Source organism: Empidonax traillii, unplaced genomic scaffold, assembly GCF_003031625.1.
Source record: "Empidonax traillii isolate 1590-97213 ecotype Southwest subspecies unplaced genomic scaffold, ASM303162v1 scaffold86:size2944007, whole genome shotgun sequence".
Classification (NCBI taxonomy): Eukaryota; Metazoa; Chordata; class Aves; order Passeriformes; family Tyrannidae; genus Empidonax; species Empidonax traillii.
The window spans coordinates 670,636-692,502 of NW_020955279.1; the positions used below are offsets into that span (position 1 = coordinate 670,636).

A 21,867-nucleotide genomic window follows, 5' to 3' on the forward strand; every position below is an offset into this window, starting at 1 on the left:
TTTCCGCGGGGGCTCCCGGCGGCGCCGGGACCCTTCGCTGCGATGCGCTTTCTCGGAGTGATTTTCCTTCCCCCTCCGTGTGAGCCCTGGTCTCTCATCTGTTGCTGCTGGGATGTTGGTGCGGGTGTGACACGGCGCGGGCCGGGCTGGCGGAGCTCCCTGGGATCAGCTTTCCCGGGATCTGCCTCCACTGGGCGCTCCTCGGCACCGGGTGTGTGAGATCCGCGCTCTTCCCCATCGCGGCACCATCACCGCCCGCATCTCGCCCCTTCCCCGCCGTGCCCCGGCGGGCGCAGCCGCCCCTACCCCGCGCCTTTCCCTCCTGCGGGGTGATGCTGCGGGGCCCCCGAGCCTCCCCCGGGGGTCTGCGCAACCCCCGGGGTAAATCACCCTCCACTCGGTACCGGGCGGGGGAGCATCGCGGTCCGGACACCCGGAGAGGGCATGTATTTGGGAACCTGTTCCCCCCGTCTCCAGCCCCTCGGGGCTTTTTGTTCCGAAGGGCGATTTGCCTTTTTTCTTTAATATCTTTCAGCCCTCGCAGAGTAGCAGTGAGGCCACTGCCTGACCTAAATATCCACCACTTCTCTGTGTGCTCTTTCCCTCTTGGAAATGAAGTGCACAGAGGTGAGAGGGAAGGAATATTGCTGCTGAGGAAAGAGGAATCAGTTGGGCTCTGGCAGTTTCAAGCAAATGGTATTTTCTGTAAAGGGAAGATTTTTTAGGAATCCTGGCCCGGGAGGGTAGTCAGGATTGTACCCTGCTTAGCTCCTAGTTCAGTGCCGTGAAATCCAAACCCTGCACAGACTAATGCAAAATGGCCCAAAAGGAAAACTTGGGAAAGAGTCTGGATTTTGCATATATTCCTGGCACTGCGACGGGGCAGGCTGGCGCTCGGTGTGTGCAGGGGGAGCCAGCTGAGCTGTGCCTGTCTCTGCTAGCACAGGATCTTCCCCGTTACCTCCAGCGGGGCTGCAGAGCATCTGTCCCTTGGTATTTTGGATGGCTTTTGTCCAGTGTCATCTGCCTTCTCCTTCTCCAGTTTCATCGTTGTTTAATTCAGGTGTCTGAGTCCCAGGGAAGGTCTGCAGGCATTTGTATACCGGGTACTCAAATGTGTTCATTCTGAATTTTAGCATAAACCATACCCTTTGTACTGTATGCACTTTTAATCTTGATTTAATCTCATTCGTGTTCAGACAAAACTAAGCTGGATTTGCCTGATTTTATTAACACTACCGGTACTGAATAGACCATTATTCTTCCCTGACTTTAACAGGCCGGGCTAGATATGCATACCAATAGCAGTGTATAAATAATGAAGATACAGTTCTTTTTTGTGTCAGCCAGTTGCTGAACATAAACTGTCCCACAGAATCCCAAGGATGAGAGACTTTACTTTGTGTCTGATCAAGGCTCATGGTTATGATAAAAGTTGTGAATTAAAATGTGTAATGTCTTTTGAAGAAAAAGCTTCTCTTCCAGTCTAACTCTTGGCATGAGGTTTTGTTGGAACAACTCAGGCTTTTAATTTCATTCCATGACTTTTTAGAAGCAGCATAGTTTATAATTTTTTTCCCATTTTTTTTCAGTGTATGAAAGGCTTGGTAGGAGACAGGTGCCAGCTATGCATGGGGGGGTGGGAGAGGCTGGGGACAGTGAAGAAGAGTGGAGGAGACCTTGCCTGAATTTGGATGGGTGTTGTGGGAGCCCCATGCCTGATGCCACACAGCTCCTGAGGTCCTTCCCTGACTTGTCCCCTGCCCTCTGTCAGCTCTGGGGTCCTGACACTCAGGCGCTGAGTTCCCATTAGCTCCTGGGAGCCTTGGACAGAGCTCCCTTGCTGCTGCCCGTCCTTATTTCATGCTCGTGTAGGTTTCTTTATCGTCAATGTTATTATTTATTTCCTGCTGATGGCGGGCAGTGTTCACTCACCTCCGTGTTCCAGGAGAGCTTTGGTTGCACTGCAGGGGCTGTTACCTGATCGCTTCTTCCACCTGGCTTCGGTGGGAAGGACAGAGTTGAGCTTCCCTGAGATAAATTCATCCCATGGCATTTTTCTTCCTCCCGTCTCTTGATTTTATGTATCTTTCTAATAAAACTTCGAGTGATCCTCGGAGCAGCCACCACCAGATGCTCTTTAATTTCTCAGCCAAAAGTTACCAAGGCACCAACGCTTCAGGGAAAGCGGCATAACTGCAAACTCCTCTAAGTTAACCCTCTAAATAGGTTAACTGTCCAGCCGATCCCCCCGAACATTTCCTTGCGGGCTCCATTCCGTATGGCAGGCTGCGGCGCTGCGGTGGAGGAAGCAGCTGGTTTCTGTGTGTGGCGCTCCCAGATTAGGATTATAAAAGGGTTTTTTGGGGGCGGGGGCGCGGAGTCTCGCCGGGCTGGAGTGCCAGTGTGCCGGGCGGTGTTAAGCAGCCAGACGTCTGCGGCAGTGGGCTCTAATCGCGCCGGCTGCCGAAGGAGGTCAGGGGTGACCGTGGTGGTGGAAGAGTCTGTAAATAACTAATTATTTTGGCAGAGTGGGGTGCTGTGCCTGCCTCCCCGCTGCCTTCCCTGCTCCTCACCGGGACAGCTCCCCCGAGGGTTTGGGTGCCAAGACCGGGTATCCCATGGGCACCTGGGCATCCCTGCGGGAGGGTGACTGCGGGCACGGGTGTGAGGGCAGCTTGCTCAGGGCTGGGTGGCTCTGGGCAGAGGCTTTGCTGGTGCAGGAACAATATCCAAAGCCTTTGGCATTGTTGCACCTCTGTCCCCTCGGCCGCAGTGCCCTGGGCTGGTGGCAACACCGTGTCTGGCCGGTGACGCCAACTGTGAGAGCAGGTTTCTGTCCAGGCAAGGGCTTCTAGGTTTTCACATTCTTTGGTTTAATAACAAACCAAATGCAGATGGCTCAAACCTTGGTTCATGTCTCCTTTCCGCTTCAGACTGCTTTTTTGGCAAATATGTTTCTTTTCTGACACTATGTCAATGGCAGTTATGGCTTCTTCCAGGGCAGAGTGGATAATAACCACGTACTTCTTTATTCCCCCTCCCAAAGTGTTCCTCATAGAAGGAAGCCAGAGATACTACCATAGTTTCAGCAAGCCTTAAAGGGCTGGCACAGAGGATGCTCAGTTTGTGGCATCTCAGTTTGACCTCAGCCAAACCAGGGAGTTCCCTGTGTCTGGCTCTGGCCATGTGTCCGTGACAAAGTGCTGCTTTTTGCTGAGATCAGCGTCCCAAGGTACGATCCAGGAGGAGCAAAGCATGGATGGCTTTGCTTATGGTGGCCTAAGAGCTGTCTGTGTATGCCCTTGGCCATCCCTGGGGACCCAGACACGCTGAAGTTCCAGCCCTGCAGGTCTCGCCTCTCATAGCCAGGGAAAGGCCTGGAGAGCACAGAGGTCTTTCTTAAAATTAGTTTTGTGCCCTCAGTTGGTGATTTTAATTTTAGTGTTTTGTAATCAGTGTTGAATGGGGGAATGAAAAGACACAGAAGCGGAAATGCAGGGAAAATAGTCAAACTTTGCTTTTTTTTTCCTGTGGGTGAACACCTGGATTGTGCTGAGCTGCACAGCAGGACCGGCACACACGGCACCAGAGGTGATCCTGTATAATCAGAGGTGATCATCTATAATGCAAAGTGGAGACAAGACATGGCTAATTCTTCCTTTTCAGTCAGTATCAGGGTGTTTTCAGAGGAGGATGTTTGCTGCACTAAGTCCTGTTACCTTCTGCCATGGAGGCATCCTCCACCCCCCCAAAGAGCCTTAGATATGCCTTTGTTTTGTTTAGTAGTATGTTTTCAGATCTGAGTTGTGAGAGGACCAGCACTGAAGTGTGTGTTGGGAACAGCAACCTTATTTTTAAAGCCAGGAATTCCCAAGGTAGGGCCTGGGATCACCTCTGAATTTTCAAGATGTTGAATTAGCTGAACTACCGCTGCTTTCCCTTGCGGATGGAACCCACACGTGTGTGTCCTTACTTTTATTTGCTGTTGCTCACCAAATGTACTAATATTTTTAGATTTCCCAGGCTGAAGGTGGTGGTTTGATAAATCCAGCTTTAAAATGAATTTGTAAACCTAAATTAGAAACGGATAGACGTGAGGAGACCTTTCCAAGGGAAGTACCAAAATACATGGTGTCACTAATAGACAGTAATTACAATCCAGCTTCTTTCCTGAGTAACTCATTGTGCAGTCATGTCTGTCGGTGTTGTAGCAACCGTCAGAGTTTGCTAAGCCCAAGTAGTGAAAAAAAAAAAAGGTAATTTATTTGCAATGGTGTTTTCGTGTAAAAACTGCCTGCCAGTTTTCTTCCTGGAGGGAGATCCCATGTGTGGTTTATCTTATCAGATCCCTCCCATTCTCCAATACACGGTGCATCTGCTGTTGGCACGTTTCATCAAAGTAATAAAGCCTGGCTGGAGAGCTCACGAGGAGAGAGGTACAAGGGCCACTTTGCTGCAATTAAGTGGAAACTTGGTTCACACCACGAGCACACTCGCAGACGTCCATAAAGCACAGGAATCATTGATGTCAATGGGCATGTTTTATGCAGTGTTCTTCCTGTCTGTCTGGCTGAATTGCTGGGTGATTATTTTATAACTATTTTGGGTGGCAGAAGGTAGGTCACTCGGGCAGATCCCAGGTGAGGAAGCACATCAGAGACCTGCTCCGTCTGTGAGCGGCGCGGCCGCATCCGGCACCAGAGAGGAACGGGGAGGATTTCAGCACAGGGCTCCCCTCTGGGACAGCAGGATGTGACCTCTCATCTCCATCTTTCAGAGCTGATTAGTGGGCTGCTGTGTTGCTGCTTCCTTGCTGCAGGGAATGTAGTAGTGGTCTGGGAGTTCCTCGAGGAGTAATGAGTCAGGAATAGCCACCTGAGTGTCATCACCTGAAACCCTGCACACACAGACACACACACACACAGCTGAGAGCTGGTGAGACCCTGCACACACACACAGACACCGCTGAGAGCTGGTGAGACCCTGCACACACACACTGCTGAGAACTGACAAGTTTTTCCATACCTGAGGAAGTCTCACTGTCTGTGTGTGCACACAGGCATAAACACATCTGTGAAAGTTAATTTAGAGGTACAAAAAGTGGTTCAATCAAGTGGTTAATGAAGGAGTTGGTAACTATAAAAAGAAGAGTTGTGGGGTTTGGGCTTTTTGTTTGGTTTTGTTGTTTTTTCTTTTTTTTAAGTAGATAAATTTCAGCTGTAGGAATTTATCATCCAAATCAGAGGATTTGGGGAGCTATTGAGAGTAAAGAGAGCTTTGATGATTTGGCAAGGAATACAGCTTCTAAGGCAGCACTTTGATCTGCATTTTAAATGCTTCTTTGTAATGACAGTTTCACAATTTCTTTTCTCATTTTGAGTCAGTTTTGCAGAGGTATGTTTTCAGAGAAAATAGTAACAGCACACATTATTCTTGTTGGCTTTGGAGCCAGCTAGAACTTGTAGTTCATCCCAGATCTTTTGGCTACCATGGTAAATTTATGATTGCACCAAAAAGGAAATTAGTAAAGATGTTAAATATTATCAAAGCTTTGCAAATCTTTTGAAATCTCTCTGGTGTGAAAACTAAACTTGCATTAGCATTTTTGCTGCGGTCTGTTGTACAGTGTTTATCCAGGCATCCACCTCATACTGCAGGTCCCTGATTTAGCTTTTTTTTTTCCTTTCTGAAGGACACGTTACTGTTTAGCACACTCATCCTTTTAGTCCTGTGTTGCACCTGGAGACCTTGGTTCTAGTGACTCAAGCTTTCAAAAGACAAGCCTATTGGGAATCTTTTTCCTTCCTTTCTATCTACAGCACATCCTCAGATAAACTCTTGTTGAAGGGAGAAGATTGTTGTCGCCTACATATTCTTATACAAGAGAGCTTGTTGGATTAATTTATGTAGTAATGGAGAGGGGTAGGAATTGGGAATGTTTATTAAGGTTTTAATGTAAATCTTGCATAGCACCTTTCCTTCTTGTAGCCAGTTTGGGGTGGAGTCTATACTTCACTTCAGAAATCAGAAGCCTCAAGCATGAGAACAAATAAGCAAGTTTTCCCAAATTAGTTTACAGCTGTGTGGTAGCTGTTCTGGTGCTGGTTTTGGCCCCTCCTGAGCTGTGGCTCTCTAAGCTGTACCAGGCTGGCAGCTCTTCTCTGCTTGTGGACCAAGTGGAGCAGGAGTGTAAAACAGGGCACACATACAACTTCCAAGGTAAATTCACTCAGGAAGTTGGGTCTTCAGTGACATGCAAAGGGTGGCATCACTGGGAGGCCTTAGACAAATAGCGTCGTGTGTATGTTTAATTTACATCCTCTCTCAAACTGTCAGTGACTCTGTTCACTTCAGAGATGCTACAACCAGCACACTGGTCCCCGTCCAGACTCATGTTTGCATCAGGTCCACCTTCACTTCTGGATTTCTTGGATTTAACACTACTTTTTCACTGCATACAGTGAGGTAGCATTGCTGAGGTCATAATCTATCAGCGTCCCCTTTTTTCTCCAAGCAGTCAGACTTCCAGTTTCTCATTGATAACAGGACTAGTCTGATGCTCCCTTTAGCAGAGGGTGTCTTTTTTGCTGTGTGTGGTGTATATTGGCGTGTCCTGGGCTGTGGTGTTACATGAGGATACCTTGCACAGCGTTGGGAACTCGTCTCACAAGTTGTCAGTGTTGGTGGACGTCCACAGCGCTTTCAAGTGGTTCACACGTTGGTGTTTGGTGTATTCAGTCTCGCACATATCTTTAATAAAATGCCTCAGACTGGGTAGTTTTTCACTTGCAGTGTACATTCAAAAATGTGCAGTTAGAAAGGCGAGTGCTTTTGCACATGGCAGTTCTCTGAGCCATTTTTGAGACCCTGCTGCTGGCTGTGGAGCTGAGGGATTGTGCCTGGGATGGTTTGCTGGTGTGAGGTTTGTGCACTCCAGCAGGTGCAACAGGATTTCCCACGTTTGCAAACTTGGCCCAAGCAACCCAGCAAAGCAGAACTTCGCCTTGGCGAATGAAAGCTGATTAACCCCCGGGCTTGGAGCATACCAAGAATGAAAAGAGGTACTGGCACCAAAAATCAATGCTACTTTTCAAAGAATATATGCAGGACATGGTTTGGGGATTTTTTTCCCATCTCCTCATTCTGTCCAATATGTAAAGTAGCTGGTTTGTTACTCTAACCCCCTACAAATGATTGTCAGTAATAATTCTGTAAAACTGTGAATCAACTCTGCATGACTTTGTGCAAATAGACTGAGTAATTTCTTTGTTCTTTTCTTCTTACTTTGTAATTGGAGTCTGTAAAAGCCCAGAGGTTTGGTCTTGTGGAAAGCATGATTCATTTATTGGTGTCTGTGCCGACTAGTTATCTTTCAGTAATTCCAGAGTGCTGCTACAAGCCAAGAGTGATTCATACATGGCTAAGTGCACAAACAAATGGGGTCATGGCCATCTGCAGAAACTTTTCTAATCTATTTATGGTATCGGAGAAAGAAGTGGGTGTATTAAGGATGATGGAATAGGTGTCAATTACATTGGTGAATATAACCGGTTAAGTAACGCTAACCATTACTCAAAACCACATCTGCTCCTTGCTAAAGATCACAACAGCAGGTCCTGTTTAAATGTTAACGCAGATCTGATAGGAGAGATGGATTGAGTGTCTAGCTTGCCTCCTGAGGAGCTCACCATCCTCACTGACGTGGAAGGCTCTTCTGCCTGCCTTAAGATTTAGACAGGAACTTGCACTGTGAGTATGTGTAGAGGCAGACCTGAGTCATTTTATGCTTTACATGCAGAATTTGGCCTTGTACTTAGTTTGCTTGTATTGGTGATCAGGGGTAGCATTTGTCATTGGCACACAAGGTAGAATGGCTGTGTGATCTTAGTAGAGACAGGTGGAGGTGAGTCATTTTTCCTTCCAAATGCATCTTCAGTGGTTTAAAATCTCAGAGGGAAGGTGACCAGCATCTGACAAGGTAGCCTTCCTCTACTTTCATCCTATTTGTAAGAATTCATTTTCCCTTTGTAACTGAGAACAAATCCTCCCTGGTTGCAGCTCTGTCAGAATTGCTCTGTTCAGGTTTTCATCTTTTGCTCTGGGGGAGTCTGCTCCTGCCGTGCTCAGGAGTGCAGGAGCCACAGGGCTGGCACTCAGTGCTGGAGTTGATTGAGAGGAGGAGGGAGTTTGAGAATAGCAGCAGGAAATAGCAGGACAAGAAGCCCCCAGAAGCACAGGGATGAGAGCTGCTGGTGAGATCACTCTGAACCCCTTGCTTGCCTGCTCTTCAGCTTTGCACATTGCAGCTGGTTTTGAACCTGAAATGTGTGCATCCAGCAAGATCTTGAACTTGCAGAGCATGGAGTGGTCTCAGTGCTTTGGAAACATCCCACATCTGCAGGGTATCAGAGATGAGCTGGAAGTACAGGTGGACCAGCACAGTGACGTTTGGAAATAGCTGTGGCCCCATCTCCTCGAGCCCTGGGCGGTCTGTACAGTCACTGCCCAGTTGTGTTTGATTTCAGAGGACTTGACTGGAACACAGAGCTCCTGGACTCCAGTTTCTCTAAATTGAATTGAAGCATCGTCGCTGGCCAAAAATATGGAAGAATTTGGCAACATGTCGTTGTTGTCCTTTTTGCTGATGTTTTGAGCACTGTGACCGGTTCTGCTGCGCCCTCACTGCACGTGCTCCCACGGAGGGGGACGGGGCCCTGGCTGACACCCCGAGTATGCTGAGGAGGGGGAAGTGACCCAGACTTTTGCCCAAAGGACTGATGAGTCTCTCTTGATGTCTGAACAGCTTTCTTCTTCTGCCCTTGCTTTATTTAAGTCAACAGATTGTGTAAGCCACATGCTAGATTTACCTGCAGGGCAAGTGGGAAGGAAGCAGTGCCATTTGGATGAATTCCCAAAAGACATCTAACCGCTGAGCGTTAAGACTAACATTTCCAAGCCCGAGTCCTACAACAGTCCTGACTCTGCTTGTCGCCTCTTCCATCCGTGGCTGCCAAGGACGAGTCCCAGGGAAGCTGCCCTGCCGTGGCCGCTTGCTGGCTGTCCCCCTGTGGGTTGGGCGCTGTGCTGAGCAAGCTTGGAAATTCTCTCCCTCAGTGGTTTCTGTTTAATGTTATGATTAATGTTGTTATTTCTTACAAAAACAGAAGATCCCCTCAAAGCAGAGCTGTGCCCTGCGCCTCCCACACCCTCCCGTGCTCCTTCCCACGGTACTGAGGGTCCCAGCTGACTCTTGGGGCCACAGGGTAAAAACCCACAGCTCAGCAGCTGAGATGGCCCAGGGTTGGGCTTGTCCTTGGTGCCTGCTCCAGGTCTGAAACTGAGCTGTATTTCCTTGTGCTCTTCCTGAGTATTTGTGCAGTGAGACCTGGTTCCTCCAGAATCAGTCAGAGGCTGCAAGGGCAGATATCTCAGCTGTTTTTCTGGAGGAGCAAGTCCTGCTCTTTCTTTGTTATTTTCATTATTTCCCCCATTATTCAGCCTTACCAAGGGTGGTCTCTTGGCTTCAATAACTTGGAATAGCATATACAGATTAGGCTCTTCAGCACTGAGCTCTGAAAGTACCTTGGCCTGCTCGGTGATGTCTTTGGGACATTTAAGAAACATGATCGATGGACACCTGCTTCATACAGTTCAGAGGAAAATGGTCTTAGATTGCAATTATCTCCCATATAATAAGCAGAAATTTCATTTCTATTGTTTCACTTCTATTACTGTACTGGGATTTTGCTTTAAGGGCAAGATATGTTTTCAGTGTCTCCCTCTCCAGCGTGCTCAGACGCACACACGAGGTGTGTAACACTTAACGATACTGATCACTGGTGTGTAATGCAATCAGTGGTTTATGTTTCTCTGGTGTGAGTTATTGGTAGCAGTATATACACACTGCGCCTTTCTCAGCTCTTGCTGGGAATGCAGGTGGTGGCTGATGTGCCAGAGATGGGCTCAGGAACAAGGAGAGGGCAGAGGCCTCTGATGGGGGTCCCGTGTGCCCTGAGCAAGATGCAGAACAACTACAGGGTTACAGACGTCCTGTCCTGCTGATAGCTTTTAATCTTCATTGTTCTCATGGGTTTTCTTGATAAATACTTCTCAACCTCCACTGACTTGCCATCCAGGCCTGAATTGTAAGGAACACTAAATGTAATGGACAGGCTCAATTTAATAGACGCACTATGAGCTTTTTATTAGTGTAGATTTTTTTTTAAAAAAAGAAAGAAAAAGAGATGACTGCGTTTATTTAGTTAAAGTGCAGAAAGCAGCTCTCTCAAATCTCAGGGAAGCATGCCTGAGTGGGCTCAGCTCAGCTCCTGGTTGTGCAGGGAGGGAGGGATCCATCCTGCTGTGCAGCCTGCGGAGTGCTGGGTGGTCTTGAGGGGGTTAACGGTGCGTGCAGATGTTCAGGAATTTCTCTTTTGACTTGACCGTGGGGTTTTGCTGCTCTTCAGACCACAAGTGCACTCCAGTCACAGCAGGTTCATGGGTTTGGAGAGGCCTTTCATCCCCTCCTGTTCTTGCGGGGTGCTCGGGAGGGGATCACACTCCAGCTCGCGGCCGTGTGTCTTCCTTGGCTGCGTTTCTTGAGATTTGCAGACCCACATTAAGAGTCTATTAAATTAAGCAAAATGGCCTTTAGAAAGCTACATTTCAAGTGGAAGAAATGCTTTATGTAACATAGGGGTATGTGAGGGGACCTAAATACAAGCTTAAATTGGCAGTTACGAAAATAGGTATAATTGGGTTTTTGCACAGTGATTTTACAGCTTCTGAGTTTAATGTCCTGATGAAATCCTGCATCCAGTCCACGTGCAGTGCAGCCAAGGAGATGGGGGTTGAGGAGCCCAAGTAATGGGACTTGTTCTAGGAACAGCCTTGCCCTCTATTGCAAAACTGGACACACCTGTCATTTGCTGAGGCTCTGCTCTGTCTGAAAGGTGTCTGGAGCAGTGGATCCCTCTTGCCTGTGTTTGCCCTTTGGTCCTTCCCCTCAGGGAGGGGTGTCAGGGCCAGGGAAGGGGTGTCTCTTACTATGGTTGTAACTACTTGCAGGTGAAAAATGCAGCTGTACCCTCCTAGCTGGGCACATGCCAGGATCTGCAGCTTTGTTTTCCAGGCTGATCAATGCAGTTCGTTTAAGTCGTTGGGTAATTTAGTAGCTGGAGGCACTTCTGTGGGCTTGGCGTGAGAGTGGCTGCTTCACTCCCCACCTCGGGAAGGATGGGAAGGGTTTCCCTCTGAACCCAGGCATCCCTGGCTGTGGCTGGGGCCAGGTGATGCTGTGGGGCTGTCACCCAGCCATTCTGGGGTCAGGAGCCTGAGGAAATGGAGGAAATCTCATTTTGACCTTGCATCCTCATATTAATCCCGATAGTCTTTCCTGTTTTAATGTTTAAAGCCTTTCCGTTCTTCTGTCTGGAGAGACGGCGCGTTGGCTCTCTTGGGAACAGACTGAGCCATCCTCTTCAGGAAAGCCGGTCCCAGAGAAATCAAGGCACCTTCAAATCCCGTTGGCAGGAATTGGAAGAATAATTTTTTTATTTGGTATATCTTTAACCACTTAGGCCTTAGAGCTGGTTTTCTTTCTAGCTTACTTAAGGTCTTGTGAGGATGAAAAGAATCTGTTGCTTTCATAAGTGTCTTAGCCAACGCATGGGAGGAAAGCCTGGCACTGTGAGACAGGGCGGAAGAAGCTGAGATAGGATTTGCTGCTTCTTTGAAACTGTCCCTTTTTAATTGTCCAAACAGCGTTTCAAAGAAAATCTCTGCTCTTCTCTATCTTCTTCCAGCATTATAATTCTATATAATCACTTTTCTTTCTCTGAAAGAATAGAGCGTGATTTATTTTTTCTTGCAGAAGGAAGAAGGGATAAATTCCAGATGTTGCTGGGATACACTTTTTGCCTCTGTTTAATGCTTAGTGGGTTTCAGTAAACAGGCTGCAAGAGGTGGGGCTGATGTTTTTATTCCAGGACAAATCATCTACAACAAATCCCATCTGCCGACGGGGTAGGGGGGAGCATATCTTTGGTGTGACCTGGTGGAGTTGGAGCTGATCCTGGCTTTCCTGCCGTGCAGAAAGGCAAGGAAGGCTGAGGCTGATCCTAGTGTTCCTTTGGGGTCTTTGCTCTTGGTCCTTCAGGGTATTCACCCTCCTCTTCCCACCTCAGTGCTGAGCTCCAGCTCCACGAGTGAGAGATGCCGTGCGGGATTGGATCCCCTGCCCGTGCCCTGGTGTGGGAACGGGCATCTCTGCTCTGAGCTGGCACAGGGCTTTTTGGGGAGCAGCTCTGCTCTGAAGGGTGGGGAGGGCTGCCATGTCCTGCATGCCATCATCCCACGTGGAATGCTCAGTTTAGTGGTACTCTCCTGGCCAGCCAGGCTGTTTTGGTGCCCAGCAAAGAGCATTTGTGTGCCCTGCACCAGCGTGGGGCTGGATCCAGGAGCTGGGCTCTGCGGACGGGCAGCCCTTTTCCCTCCTCCCATAGCAAAGACCTGTCTTTTCAGTGCATGCCATGCTTTGCAGCTTTCTTGAAGGCTAAACCAGCAACGATTTTCCAGCATGTGTTGTACAGAGGCGTTGTGGGACCAACACAGCAGCTCCGTTCCCTGTTTCGTGTTTTCACCTGTTTAGGCGAAGCACATCTCTGTTTTGTTGGCAGCCTGTTGGGTTGCACAAACAGTGTAAGACAAAACCACGAGCAGGTGTTGGTCCAGCCAGTGTAATTACTGGTTCCTTGCTGCTGCTGCTGGTAGGCAGACAGTGTGAGCCACCCTTCACATGGAGCCGTCTGGCAGGACTGCGGCTGCAGAAGGGCTCCGGGCACCGATCCACCGGGAATATGCGCCGACGGCTCAGCCACTCCCTGTATCTCTTCCCTGCTGCCGATTGCATAAAAAAAGTTATGCATATATGGAGGGAGGGAGGAGAGCTGAGGGTGGCTCTGGTCAGGTTTAAAGCACCGACTTTATGTGCCAATTCTCATTTGCATTTAAAAAGTTGGCAAATGCGTGGCTGAACCTAAAGGGCAGATGTGAGGATGGGAGAGGCAGGAGTGCTCAGAGAGAGGGGAGAAGCAGCATCCCAAAATCCTGCCTGACTTCAGAGGGTTCAGGCTTGTTTCTCCCACACATCCCAGACCATCACCAAATGTTTTGGATGAGGCATGATGAGACAGGGTGATGTGCCTTTGTGTGCACAGCGCTGCATGCTGAGCGCCAGTGGGGGCATTGTCTGGGCTGTGGGGTGGGGAGAGATGTTGCTTTCTACCCTTTTGTAAATTCAACTAGAGAAAAGCTGATCCTGATCCAACCAGCTGCAGACATGGGGGCTCTTTTTTTCAACATCTACATTTCCTTTGGACTCCCACCCTTTTGGGCCTCCCAAGCCTTTTTGGCGTCCACTTGTTCTCAGCCTTTACTTTTCCCTTTTGGGACTCCCACCCCTTTTTGGCCTCCAGTCTTCTTATGGCCTTTCACTCCTTTCCAGCCTCCCACCCTTTTTCAGGCTCTGTGCAGTGAGCTGGCTGAGGAGGAGGAGGAGGAGGTCCGAGCTTGTTGCCACATGTCGGTGTTTGGCTCGGCAGAATTCCTTTCTTCCCTTTCCCGTCACGGTGCCCGCTCCAGCGGGGTGGTGGTGGTGCACAAGACCCTGGAGGCTCTCAGAGCCCATGTGCATTCAGGTGACACCACACACTTGCACGGTCACTTTTGAACACCTGCATGTGAAGCACTGATTTGCAGTGTCTGAACTCATCCCTTTGAATCAGCCTGACTTCACCTCAGTGAGCCGACTCCGAGCCCACGATCGCTCGTTATTTAGCAGTAATTTGCAGCGACTTTCTGACCCGTAATCTCTTCCTGGGGTGAAAAAGTTGCTTATCTCTGTCCTCTCAGGTGCACGGAAAGTAGCTTTTTAAAGCTTTATTTGGGAGCAATGATGTGTTGATATAACCCCTTGAACCTCCCAGTCTGCTCTGCCACTGTGGGAGCGCGCGGTGTGTCCGCAGCCCCGGCGTGGTGTGTCTGGCAGTGACAGCCTCCCTTGCTGTCTGTCGGGTTAAAGGCCTCTTTTATAGGCCAGTAGGACTCCTTCAGATCAGACTGTACTAATTAGTACCAATTAACCATTATCAGTGACAGACAGTTCTTATGGGCTTCATAAAAAAGTCCTGCACACGTGTTTCTCTGGTGAAACCCCTGGGGGATGCAGAGCACTCATCCGGCCCACGGTGTCACAGCTTGTCAGGCACTGGGGTTGTGCTGGGGCGGTCAGGAGGGTCCATATCCCATAACCCCTTCAGTTTTCCTGCTAGTCACACACTGCTGACTGATGGATGAGAGAAAAGTCATGAGCTGTCTCTTATTGTAAACTTTTGGCTGCTTTGTTCTCCTCACTTGAAAATACATCTGCTGGGCATTGCGTCTGGGGTGTTGTGCAAGATTTTGATGTGGGTCTTCCTCTTCAGCACCCCGAAGCCCCCACTGGGGGTGAGGTGTCAGGAGACCCTGAGCTTTCATCCAGGCTCAGCAGCACATGGGGCTCAGCTACCAGTGTTTGCAGAGGAGACAGAACATGACAAATAGCCCGCCAGTGCTTTGAAGTGCAGAGTGCTGCCCGGGGCCATGGACAGGCAGTCTGGCACTCTTGGATGTGGCAGGGAAGTCTCTGGGGTGGGCTGAGCGATCACAGAAACTTCACAAACCTCTCTTAAGGCTCCAGCATGCCATCAGGTGAGATGGCCACGGGGGGAGCAGAGCCATCCTGGGGAGGTCCATGTTGGGGAGAGAGAAATGGGACCTTGTGCAGCAATGTCTGGTGTGGGAAAAGCATGTGGGGTCTAACCAGGAGTGGTGGCACCCAGACTGGGGTGGCTTTGTTCCTCCTGGAGGTGGTAGGTTTGGGTGGAGGTGTCAGCCATGTCTGGAACGGGGGAGCTCTGTCAGGATGAGTGCCCAGGAGGGAGCTGGGGTGTGTTGCAGCCGGTCGGAGGTGGCTCCCATCACTGACAGATGCTTTCTGTTTTTCTCTCAAATGTCTCCAGGCACTGAATGTTTAGGTCGCACCTTTCCAGGTAAACTGGGTAAGTGAAGTATTTCAAGAGTTGCCAAGATCTAATTACGAAGGCTGATTGCATGATTGCAGCTGCTGTACCATAAACACCCCAGTTACTCGCTCCACGGAACGGGTGGGACGTTGCCTGGCCCCGAGAGCAGCAGGTACCTGCTGTTTGGGTGCAGAGGGGGATGCAGTGTTGTCTTCAGAGGCTGACTGTGCAAACCTGCTGTTTTTTGGCTATCCCTACCTGGCTGCACTTTGGTAATCCTGGATGGGATTTTTGTCTTTTGCTGTTCAATGTAGAACCATCTTCAAAAGCTGAATGTCTTTTTAAGCACCAGTACTTTTCCATTTGCTGATACTCTGGCAAACTAATGAGCAGCACTACACTGAGGACAGAAACTTTCATTGTGTTTTGTGAAAGTAGTTTGACAGTCTGAACCCTTTAACGTCATGGGATGTGAGACTCCTCTTGAGTGTGGCTGGAGCTGCCTGTGTTCAGCACAGACAAAATGAGGTGTTGGGAGCCCTGTTGAACCAGGCTGCTGGATTTGAGCTGAACCTGTTTGAAAAATAGCTTTTGCTGTTTTAAAAAGACATCGTAATAACATCTATGTCTGTCTCTCAGTTTAGAATTGAGGTTTTGACAGTACCCCAAAAGTAAAGTGTCTTTGCTCAAATGTGGAGTCCCAAGCCTGCTGGGAAAGGATCAGAAAAATAAAGTGTTAACAAGTGGTGAATAAATGATTTGAATAAATGGCTAATCAATTGCTATAGAGCCTGGGAAGTCAATAGAGCTTATGACCTTGGCTTATAACCATGCTCAGATCTTTAACGGGCTTATAATGCCTACACATCATTCATTAAGCTTTTATCAAGCATCAATTAGTAGAAGTCGTAATCTAAAATAAAACCAAAAAAATTATTTCAGTTGCATTATTTCAGGCTTGATGGCACAATTTGGTTGCATGGCAGAATAGTGCTTATTTATGCAAAAAACCTGAGACACCACCGGTCCCCCAGCAGCATTATCTTGGTGCAGACATCAGGCAGGGGAACTGCAGGAGCCAGAGGCTGGGATCAGCCCCAGTGCGGGGACGCTCACACCAGTCCTTAGGGAAACTGTCCTGCGGCAGTCAGTGGTTTATTTGTATTTATTTTATATTAATGCCTTAAGATTTCAGCTCCTAAGCCAGGCAGAGGGAGCCCCGGTGTCGCTCACGGTGCTCTGAGCAGCTGCTCGGGGCATTTTTCACTCCAGCAAAAGGTGTTTGCTGTCACTCGACTGTTGTAAAACTCGCACCCGTTTTCTTGTCCTGTGATTTGGGAAGGTGTGTGAGCAGGGATGTGTTCTGGCTGTGCTGCTCTTCCTGCTTTCCCTGGTCTTCCCTGTCCCATTTTGTGTGTGTGTGTGTGTGTGTTTGTGCCTCGGGGAAGGAGGCAGAGATGCAAGTGAAAACATGCGGTTTTCTTAGAATATAAATAACAGAAAATTAAGCATAATTTTTGTTTGTTGTAGAGCCGTTCCCTGCAGTCTCCAGTTGTTTGCTCCTTTGCCGTGCTCTTGTACTCTTTGGTTTTTTTCATCTTACCAGATGGATGCTATTTGGAGTGTGCTGTAGGACACTTTAGGGATCTTGCTGCGGGGTTAATTGAGCGCCCAGCGAAGAGCTGTGCTTGCAGACATCAGTGCATGCCCGGGCTTCTGAAAGCCCCGGCTGCCAGACGGGGCTGCCTCTATCAGACGGCTTTTTGCCTCGCCTTTGTTGTCTGGGTCCTTGTCTGCAGCTCCAGCCCGGGCCAGCGTTCCCAGACATCGCCACCTCCACCATCCGCTTCCTCCCGGAGTGCCCTGGTGCTGCCTGCAGAGCCGGGACCCCCGGGCAGAGATGCCCGTGCCCGTCCCTGGGATAAAGCCCTGCACATGGCGGGGCAAAACACCAACCCAGACAGACTCGAAAGGGAGGTTTAGCTTTCACTGGGCTATTTTCTTGGGTGTTTTGAGTGTTCCACCATCTCCCTGGTAACTCCAGGGTGTCACTGGTGTGGATGTCAGACTCTTGAATTTCTGTAAATGACTTGTGGATCCCTCTCTTTGCTGCTGAGAGGGATCAGTGTGGCTGAGCGTGGTGAGGCACTGCTATTCTCCCCCTGAACACGGAGCAAAAAGGGGTGCTGCAGTTTCTGCTGGGTTTTGTGTCGGCTGTCCTGCTTCTCACTAAGAGTGGCTGGGAATGGATGTGGAGGGGGAAGAGGGAATACTCCCAGCGAGGGCTGAAATGGCTATTCATCTGATTTAGGAGGAGATGCTGTCCTTGAACTGTGTAAAATCAAAGAGCAGGGTGGAGGGTTTGCAGAAAACAAAATTCATATAGCTAAACATGTAACTACACGAAAGTACGTGATTTCTTAGAGGTTTGGGTTAATTCTGTCTGAGAGAAGCTGGGTCATGCTCTGCATTCACTGCAGTGCTCCCCTGTGAAAATGCCAGTATGCACCGTTCTTTATTTTACTGTTGTGGGTTTGGGCATTTTGTTATATTAGTCTTAAATGGGTTTGTTTCCATAGCTGCATACTGCTGATAAAATCCCAGTGTAGGATCTCTCAGTCTCCCTGTGCATGTGTACCAAAATAAATCACAGGCAGTTGTCAGAAGAGGAGCTGCTGCCGTGGCAGGTGCCAAGCTGTGAGGAAGTTGGGGCTGGACCCTGCTGAGAGTGCAGGTGTGTGACATCCCATCCCAGTGCCACCACGCAGTGTCCTGCCACAGCTCCCAGCTCCGTGGGCAGCATTAGTGCCTTGGTGGTCTCAGGGACCTGGAGCACCTGAGGGAGGAGCTGCAGCAGGAGAGGTGATGTTTTGGAAATGGGGAAGGAAGTGGTGGAGGCAGGGCAGTAGAAACTTCCAGGCCCTCACCTTTTCTTCAGGTAGAAAGGTGTGGACGTGGTAAGGTATGCGGTTGAGGATTGGCATCAAGTGGCCGCCAGGATAACAAAACTCCTCTCTTGCTCTGAATTCACTCTAATCACCGTCAGCTGTTAATACTTCACCTCTCATCAGAAGGGAGTGGGTTTTTCATGGCTATTTAAACTACCTCAGGTGGTGGGACTGGTTTTGTTCAGCTTCACACTGTAACTCCAAGGGTCTAGCCCGGGCCAGTGAGCACTGCTGATGTCCAGGGTAGACCACACCAGTGCCACCATGGGTCACAGTGGTTTCACGGTCTGTACAGCTGCACATCTTCTGGCAGGAAACCCAGTTTCTGAGAGGTACTTATCTTTCCTTCAGGAACAGTGAAACTGATGGTTTTTGTTTTCCCCAGAGCTCTGACCTGCAGGTTGGCAGGTTTGGGGCAGGTCCAGCCTCACTGTGTTGTGCTGGCTGTGCTCAGGGCAAGGTGCTGCTTCTGGTCCCTGCAGTGGCACAGTCAGGGCACAGCCAAGGGCATGGCCAGGGCGTGGGAGCACCTGAATCCTTGTCCTGAGGGCACATGGGGGGCAGCTGGCCTGGAGTGCTTCCCCTCACTGCTCTGCCAGGGGTGTCCTTAACCCCCCGGATGCTCTCTCTCCTTTAATGCATCTTTTTAAGTACTGGGTAATAGTGTTTTCTCTCTGGCAGAGATGGACGAGGGCTTTTAATAGGTCTTTTGTTTTCTCTCTGTGCAGTTCCCTGGCAGTAACCTGCCATTAGCTCCAGCATTTATTTAGGGTATTTGTATTTTTATATGTGAGGACCTCAACACTGAGAAGCCAGGGGGTTTGTCCAGGGTCACACAAGAAATATGTGGCAGAGCTGGGGCTCGGCTTCAGCTTTTCTGAATGTTGAGCTGATCTCTGGGCTTGGTGGAGTGGGAATGTCTTGGTTTGCCCCCTTTGAACTGAGCCAGACAGGGAGCAAAGAAAATAAAGGCTCTGTGGAAGGAAGCATATTTTTTTTGCTCTCCCCTGTTGGCAGTCTGCACGGAGCTAGCATTGCAGGATCAGTGTGTTCAGGAGCGTGAGCACTGTATGTGTGAAATACACGGAGGCAAAGGGAAAACCGGGGCTGGTCAGGCTGGAAATGGGACGGTCTCATTCATTTCCACCGATTCCAGCTGCGCTGGGAACCGGGAGCTGCCCCGAAAACTCGACCCTGCACTGGGGAGGAGGGGTGGGCTGTGCGTGCCCCCCCTCCCCGAGCAGGCGGTGGGTTTTTGGGGCGATGCTGTCGGTGGCCGCAGCTGGGACCGCGTCGTGCTCCTGCCCCGCAGCGCTGTGTGCCTGCCTTGTCTGAGGCAGCCCCAGCACAATGCTCGCCTTCACTCCCCGTCAGACTGGAGGTCTAGACGCTCTCCCTGCCTTTTGTTATCAGGGTCACAGGTTAGGGAGCGTTCCCAGCTCCTTTTCCCTCCGCTGGTCAGGAATCCCTCCCAGAACCGAGGGCTCTGCTCGAGGCCTGCAGAGGGGACCCCTCTGGAGGGAGTCACCCCGCTACCCAGACGCACTTAGACTGAAAATTATTGGTGGCAGCTCCCAAAAAGAAATGTGCTTTTGAAATGCAGTCGGGATCACCCCCACTCCAGTTCTTGCCGGCACAGATGCTCAGCTGACACCAGCTAAATAGAAACCTTTTAGCCCTTGCCAGTAAGTCTGGAGCAAACTGCCAAAAAGCATCGAGGACCAAGATACAAAACGAAGTGAGGCCTGAGCGAAGTACTTGCAAAGGAAGGATGGAACTGATGTGCTCTGTCTCTTGATTTTTAGCACATGAGATGCTTCAGTCGCGGGGTTTTGTTAAAATACAATGGTGGCATTTTAAAGGTTTTCAGCAGATACAAAGCAAGTAAGTCCCCTAGCAACAAAGGGAAGGTTTTTTTGCTTAATGCAGACTTTTTTTAACATGTAGCATTTGGGATTTTTTTTTTTCTCCTTCCTTAAATCAAGGATGAGTTTGGCTGAAGGAGACATTTTTAGTGGCTTTTAGACATATTTAAAGATGAGACTTGAACGCTTCATGTGCATCTGCTTGTTGCCCTTGCCCCTGCCCCAGCCCACCCTGGCAGTCTGAGCTCTCCTGCAGCATCAGCCTCTGTGCTGCAGCCCCTTGCTTGGGGTGAGAGGCAAAGAGGAGGGAACAGTTCTGTTAAAAGTTGGGAGCAACTTTTTTCTTCTTCCTGGCAAGAAGACATAACAAAAAAAAAAAAAAAAATTGGCAGGTTCGCGCTTTTTATTATTGAATTAAAATCTATTAAATAATATCAGAGAGCCAAAACCTGGAATCGCTATTAGGCACCGGTCTTGGTGAAGTGAAACACTTCTGGATCTGGCTTACTTCTGCAGTTCGTGTGTGTGTGCATGTGTATCGTGTGTGAAGAATGAGTCTATGAAGCTCAAATAGAGGGTTTTAAATAGAAATAACGCTGGCAGCTCTTTCTCCCTGAATCCAAGGCTATTATGTGTCTGGCTCTGGCCAACATGAATTGCAGAGGAAGTTCTGTGAACTCCATGGCTGATTTGACAACTGCACAGCCGTGCCGGGTGCGAAGCCTGGGCGCTGTTGAGCAGCAGCGATGACGTTTTTTGGTGTCTGGTGATTTACCTTTTTGCAGAGGGTGAGAGGGAGAATAAGGGAACTTGTTTCCCACCCCAGTCCTGGCACCTGCAATGCTGGTGCAGGAATGGGCGCGTTGGGCGGTGGTGGCCCAACTTCTTCCCCAAAGCTTCATCCGTGATCCCAGATGTTCCCACTCATGGGTGAATGTCACCGGCTTGTGCTGCCTGGGGGATATGGGGGGGACATGGGCCATTCTGCTGGCAGTGGTGGAGACTCTGCAGCCCCCAGACCTGCCCCTCTTCTCCTATGGAAATCCTCATGCAGCACTGGGAGCAGAGTGCACCTGTGTGCACCACAGCAGCGGGAACAATTTGGGGTTAATTCCTCTGTGAACCCGCAATGCACCAAATGATGCTGCTTGTATGGGGCGTGGGGGGAAATAATGTTAAATTAAACTCTCCAGAAGGGAAGAAAAGCATCCAGCCCCATTCTTTACTGCTCATTTTAGTAATTTCTTCCAGATAACCTACACATCTGTGTCAGTGCAATTAAAGCAGAAATTCTGTCTAATGAACAGTTGTAGCCCTTGGGCTATTGCGGAATGAACAATGAAGTTGGAAACAGTCTTATTAAAATAATAATTAAGAAACAAGAGTTGGGAGACAGAGGGAGGTGCAGACAATGTGGTGGTGGGATGCTATAGGGTAAGGAGCAGAGTAGAACTGAGTTCATCCCCGTTTTGAACTTCCAGTGGTGACTCCCACCATGGGCTCCCCCCAGTAGAAGGGACTGGATGGTGCAGTTGGACCATGGGGTTGGGTACAGCCCTGTCCCCTTCTCGTGCCAGGGCCATGTGGTCATGCCATGGCACAACAAAACAGTCTCTAAAGCCAGTCTTGCACTTGGGTAAAAGCGTTTCCCCCAGGGTGCTGTCAGCCTGTGGGCACTGGCTCAGTCGTGGGCAGCATTAACCGTCCTGTTCAGCAGATCAGCTATTTTGTCTATATATTTTATTTTGAGTTCTTTGGTTCTTCAGCAGCTGATAAGGTTCAGAGAGGGAGGAGAATGTTTCTTGTGTTAGACAGGATTATATCTTGTTTTGCTTTTTCCAGAGAACTGTCCTTTCTTAGTAAAAAAACAAAAAAAAAAAACCCAGCGCTGTGCACACCCACATAGTTTGCTTTAACCTTCCTTTCTTGCTTTCCTGAGGACAGGGAATAGCCAGACTGAACTGTATCAGTGGTGGGGACTGGCCAGTT

The 21,867-nt window shown here is 49.3% G+C and overlaps 1 protein-coding gene across 3 annotated transcripts in view; it reads left to right on the forward strand.

Annotated features, from left to right (window-relative positions):
- Window positions 1–21,867, forward strand: part of PMEPA1 (prostate transmembrane protein, androgen induced 1) — a 43,108-nt gene that overhangs the window by 219 nt on the left and 21,022 nt on the right. For 2 of the 3 annotated variants that reach the window (XM_027881247.1, XM_027881246.1), the window contains exon 2: window positions 15,063–15,101. The exons of the other annotated variant lie outside the window; for it this stretch is intronic. In XM_027881247.1, coding sequence (XP_027737048.1) covers window positions 15,063–15,101 — 39 coding nt within the window. The remainder of the gene's footprint in view (window positions 1–15,062; window positions 15,102–21,867) is intronic. 3 annotated transcript variants of the gene reach the window in all.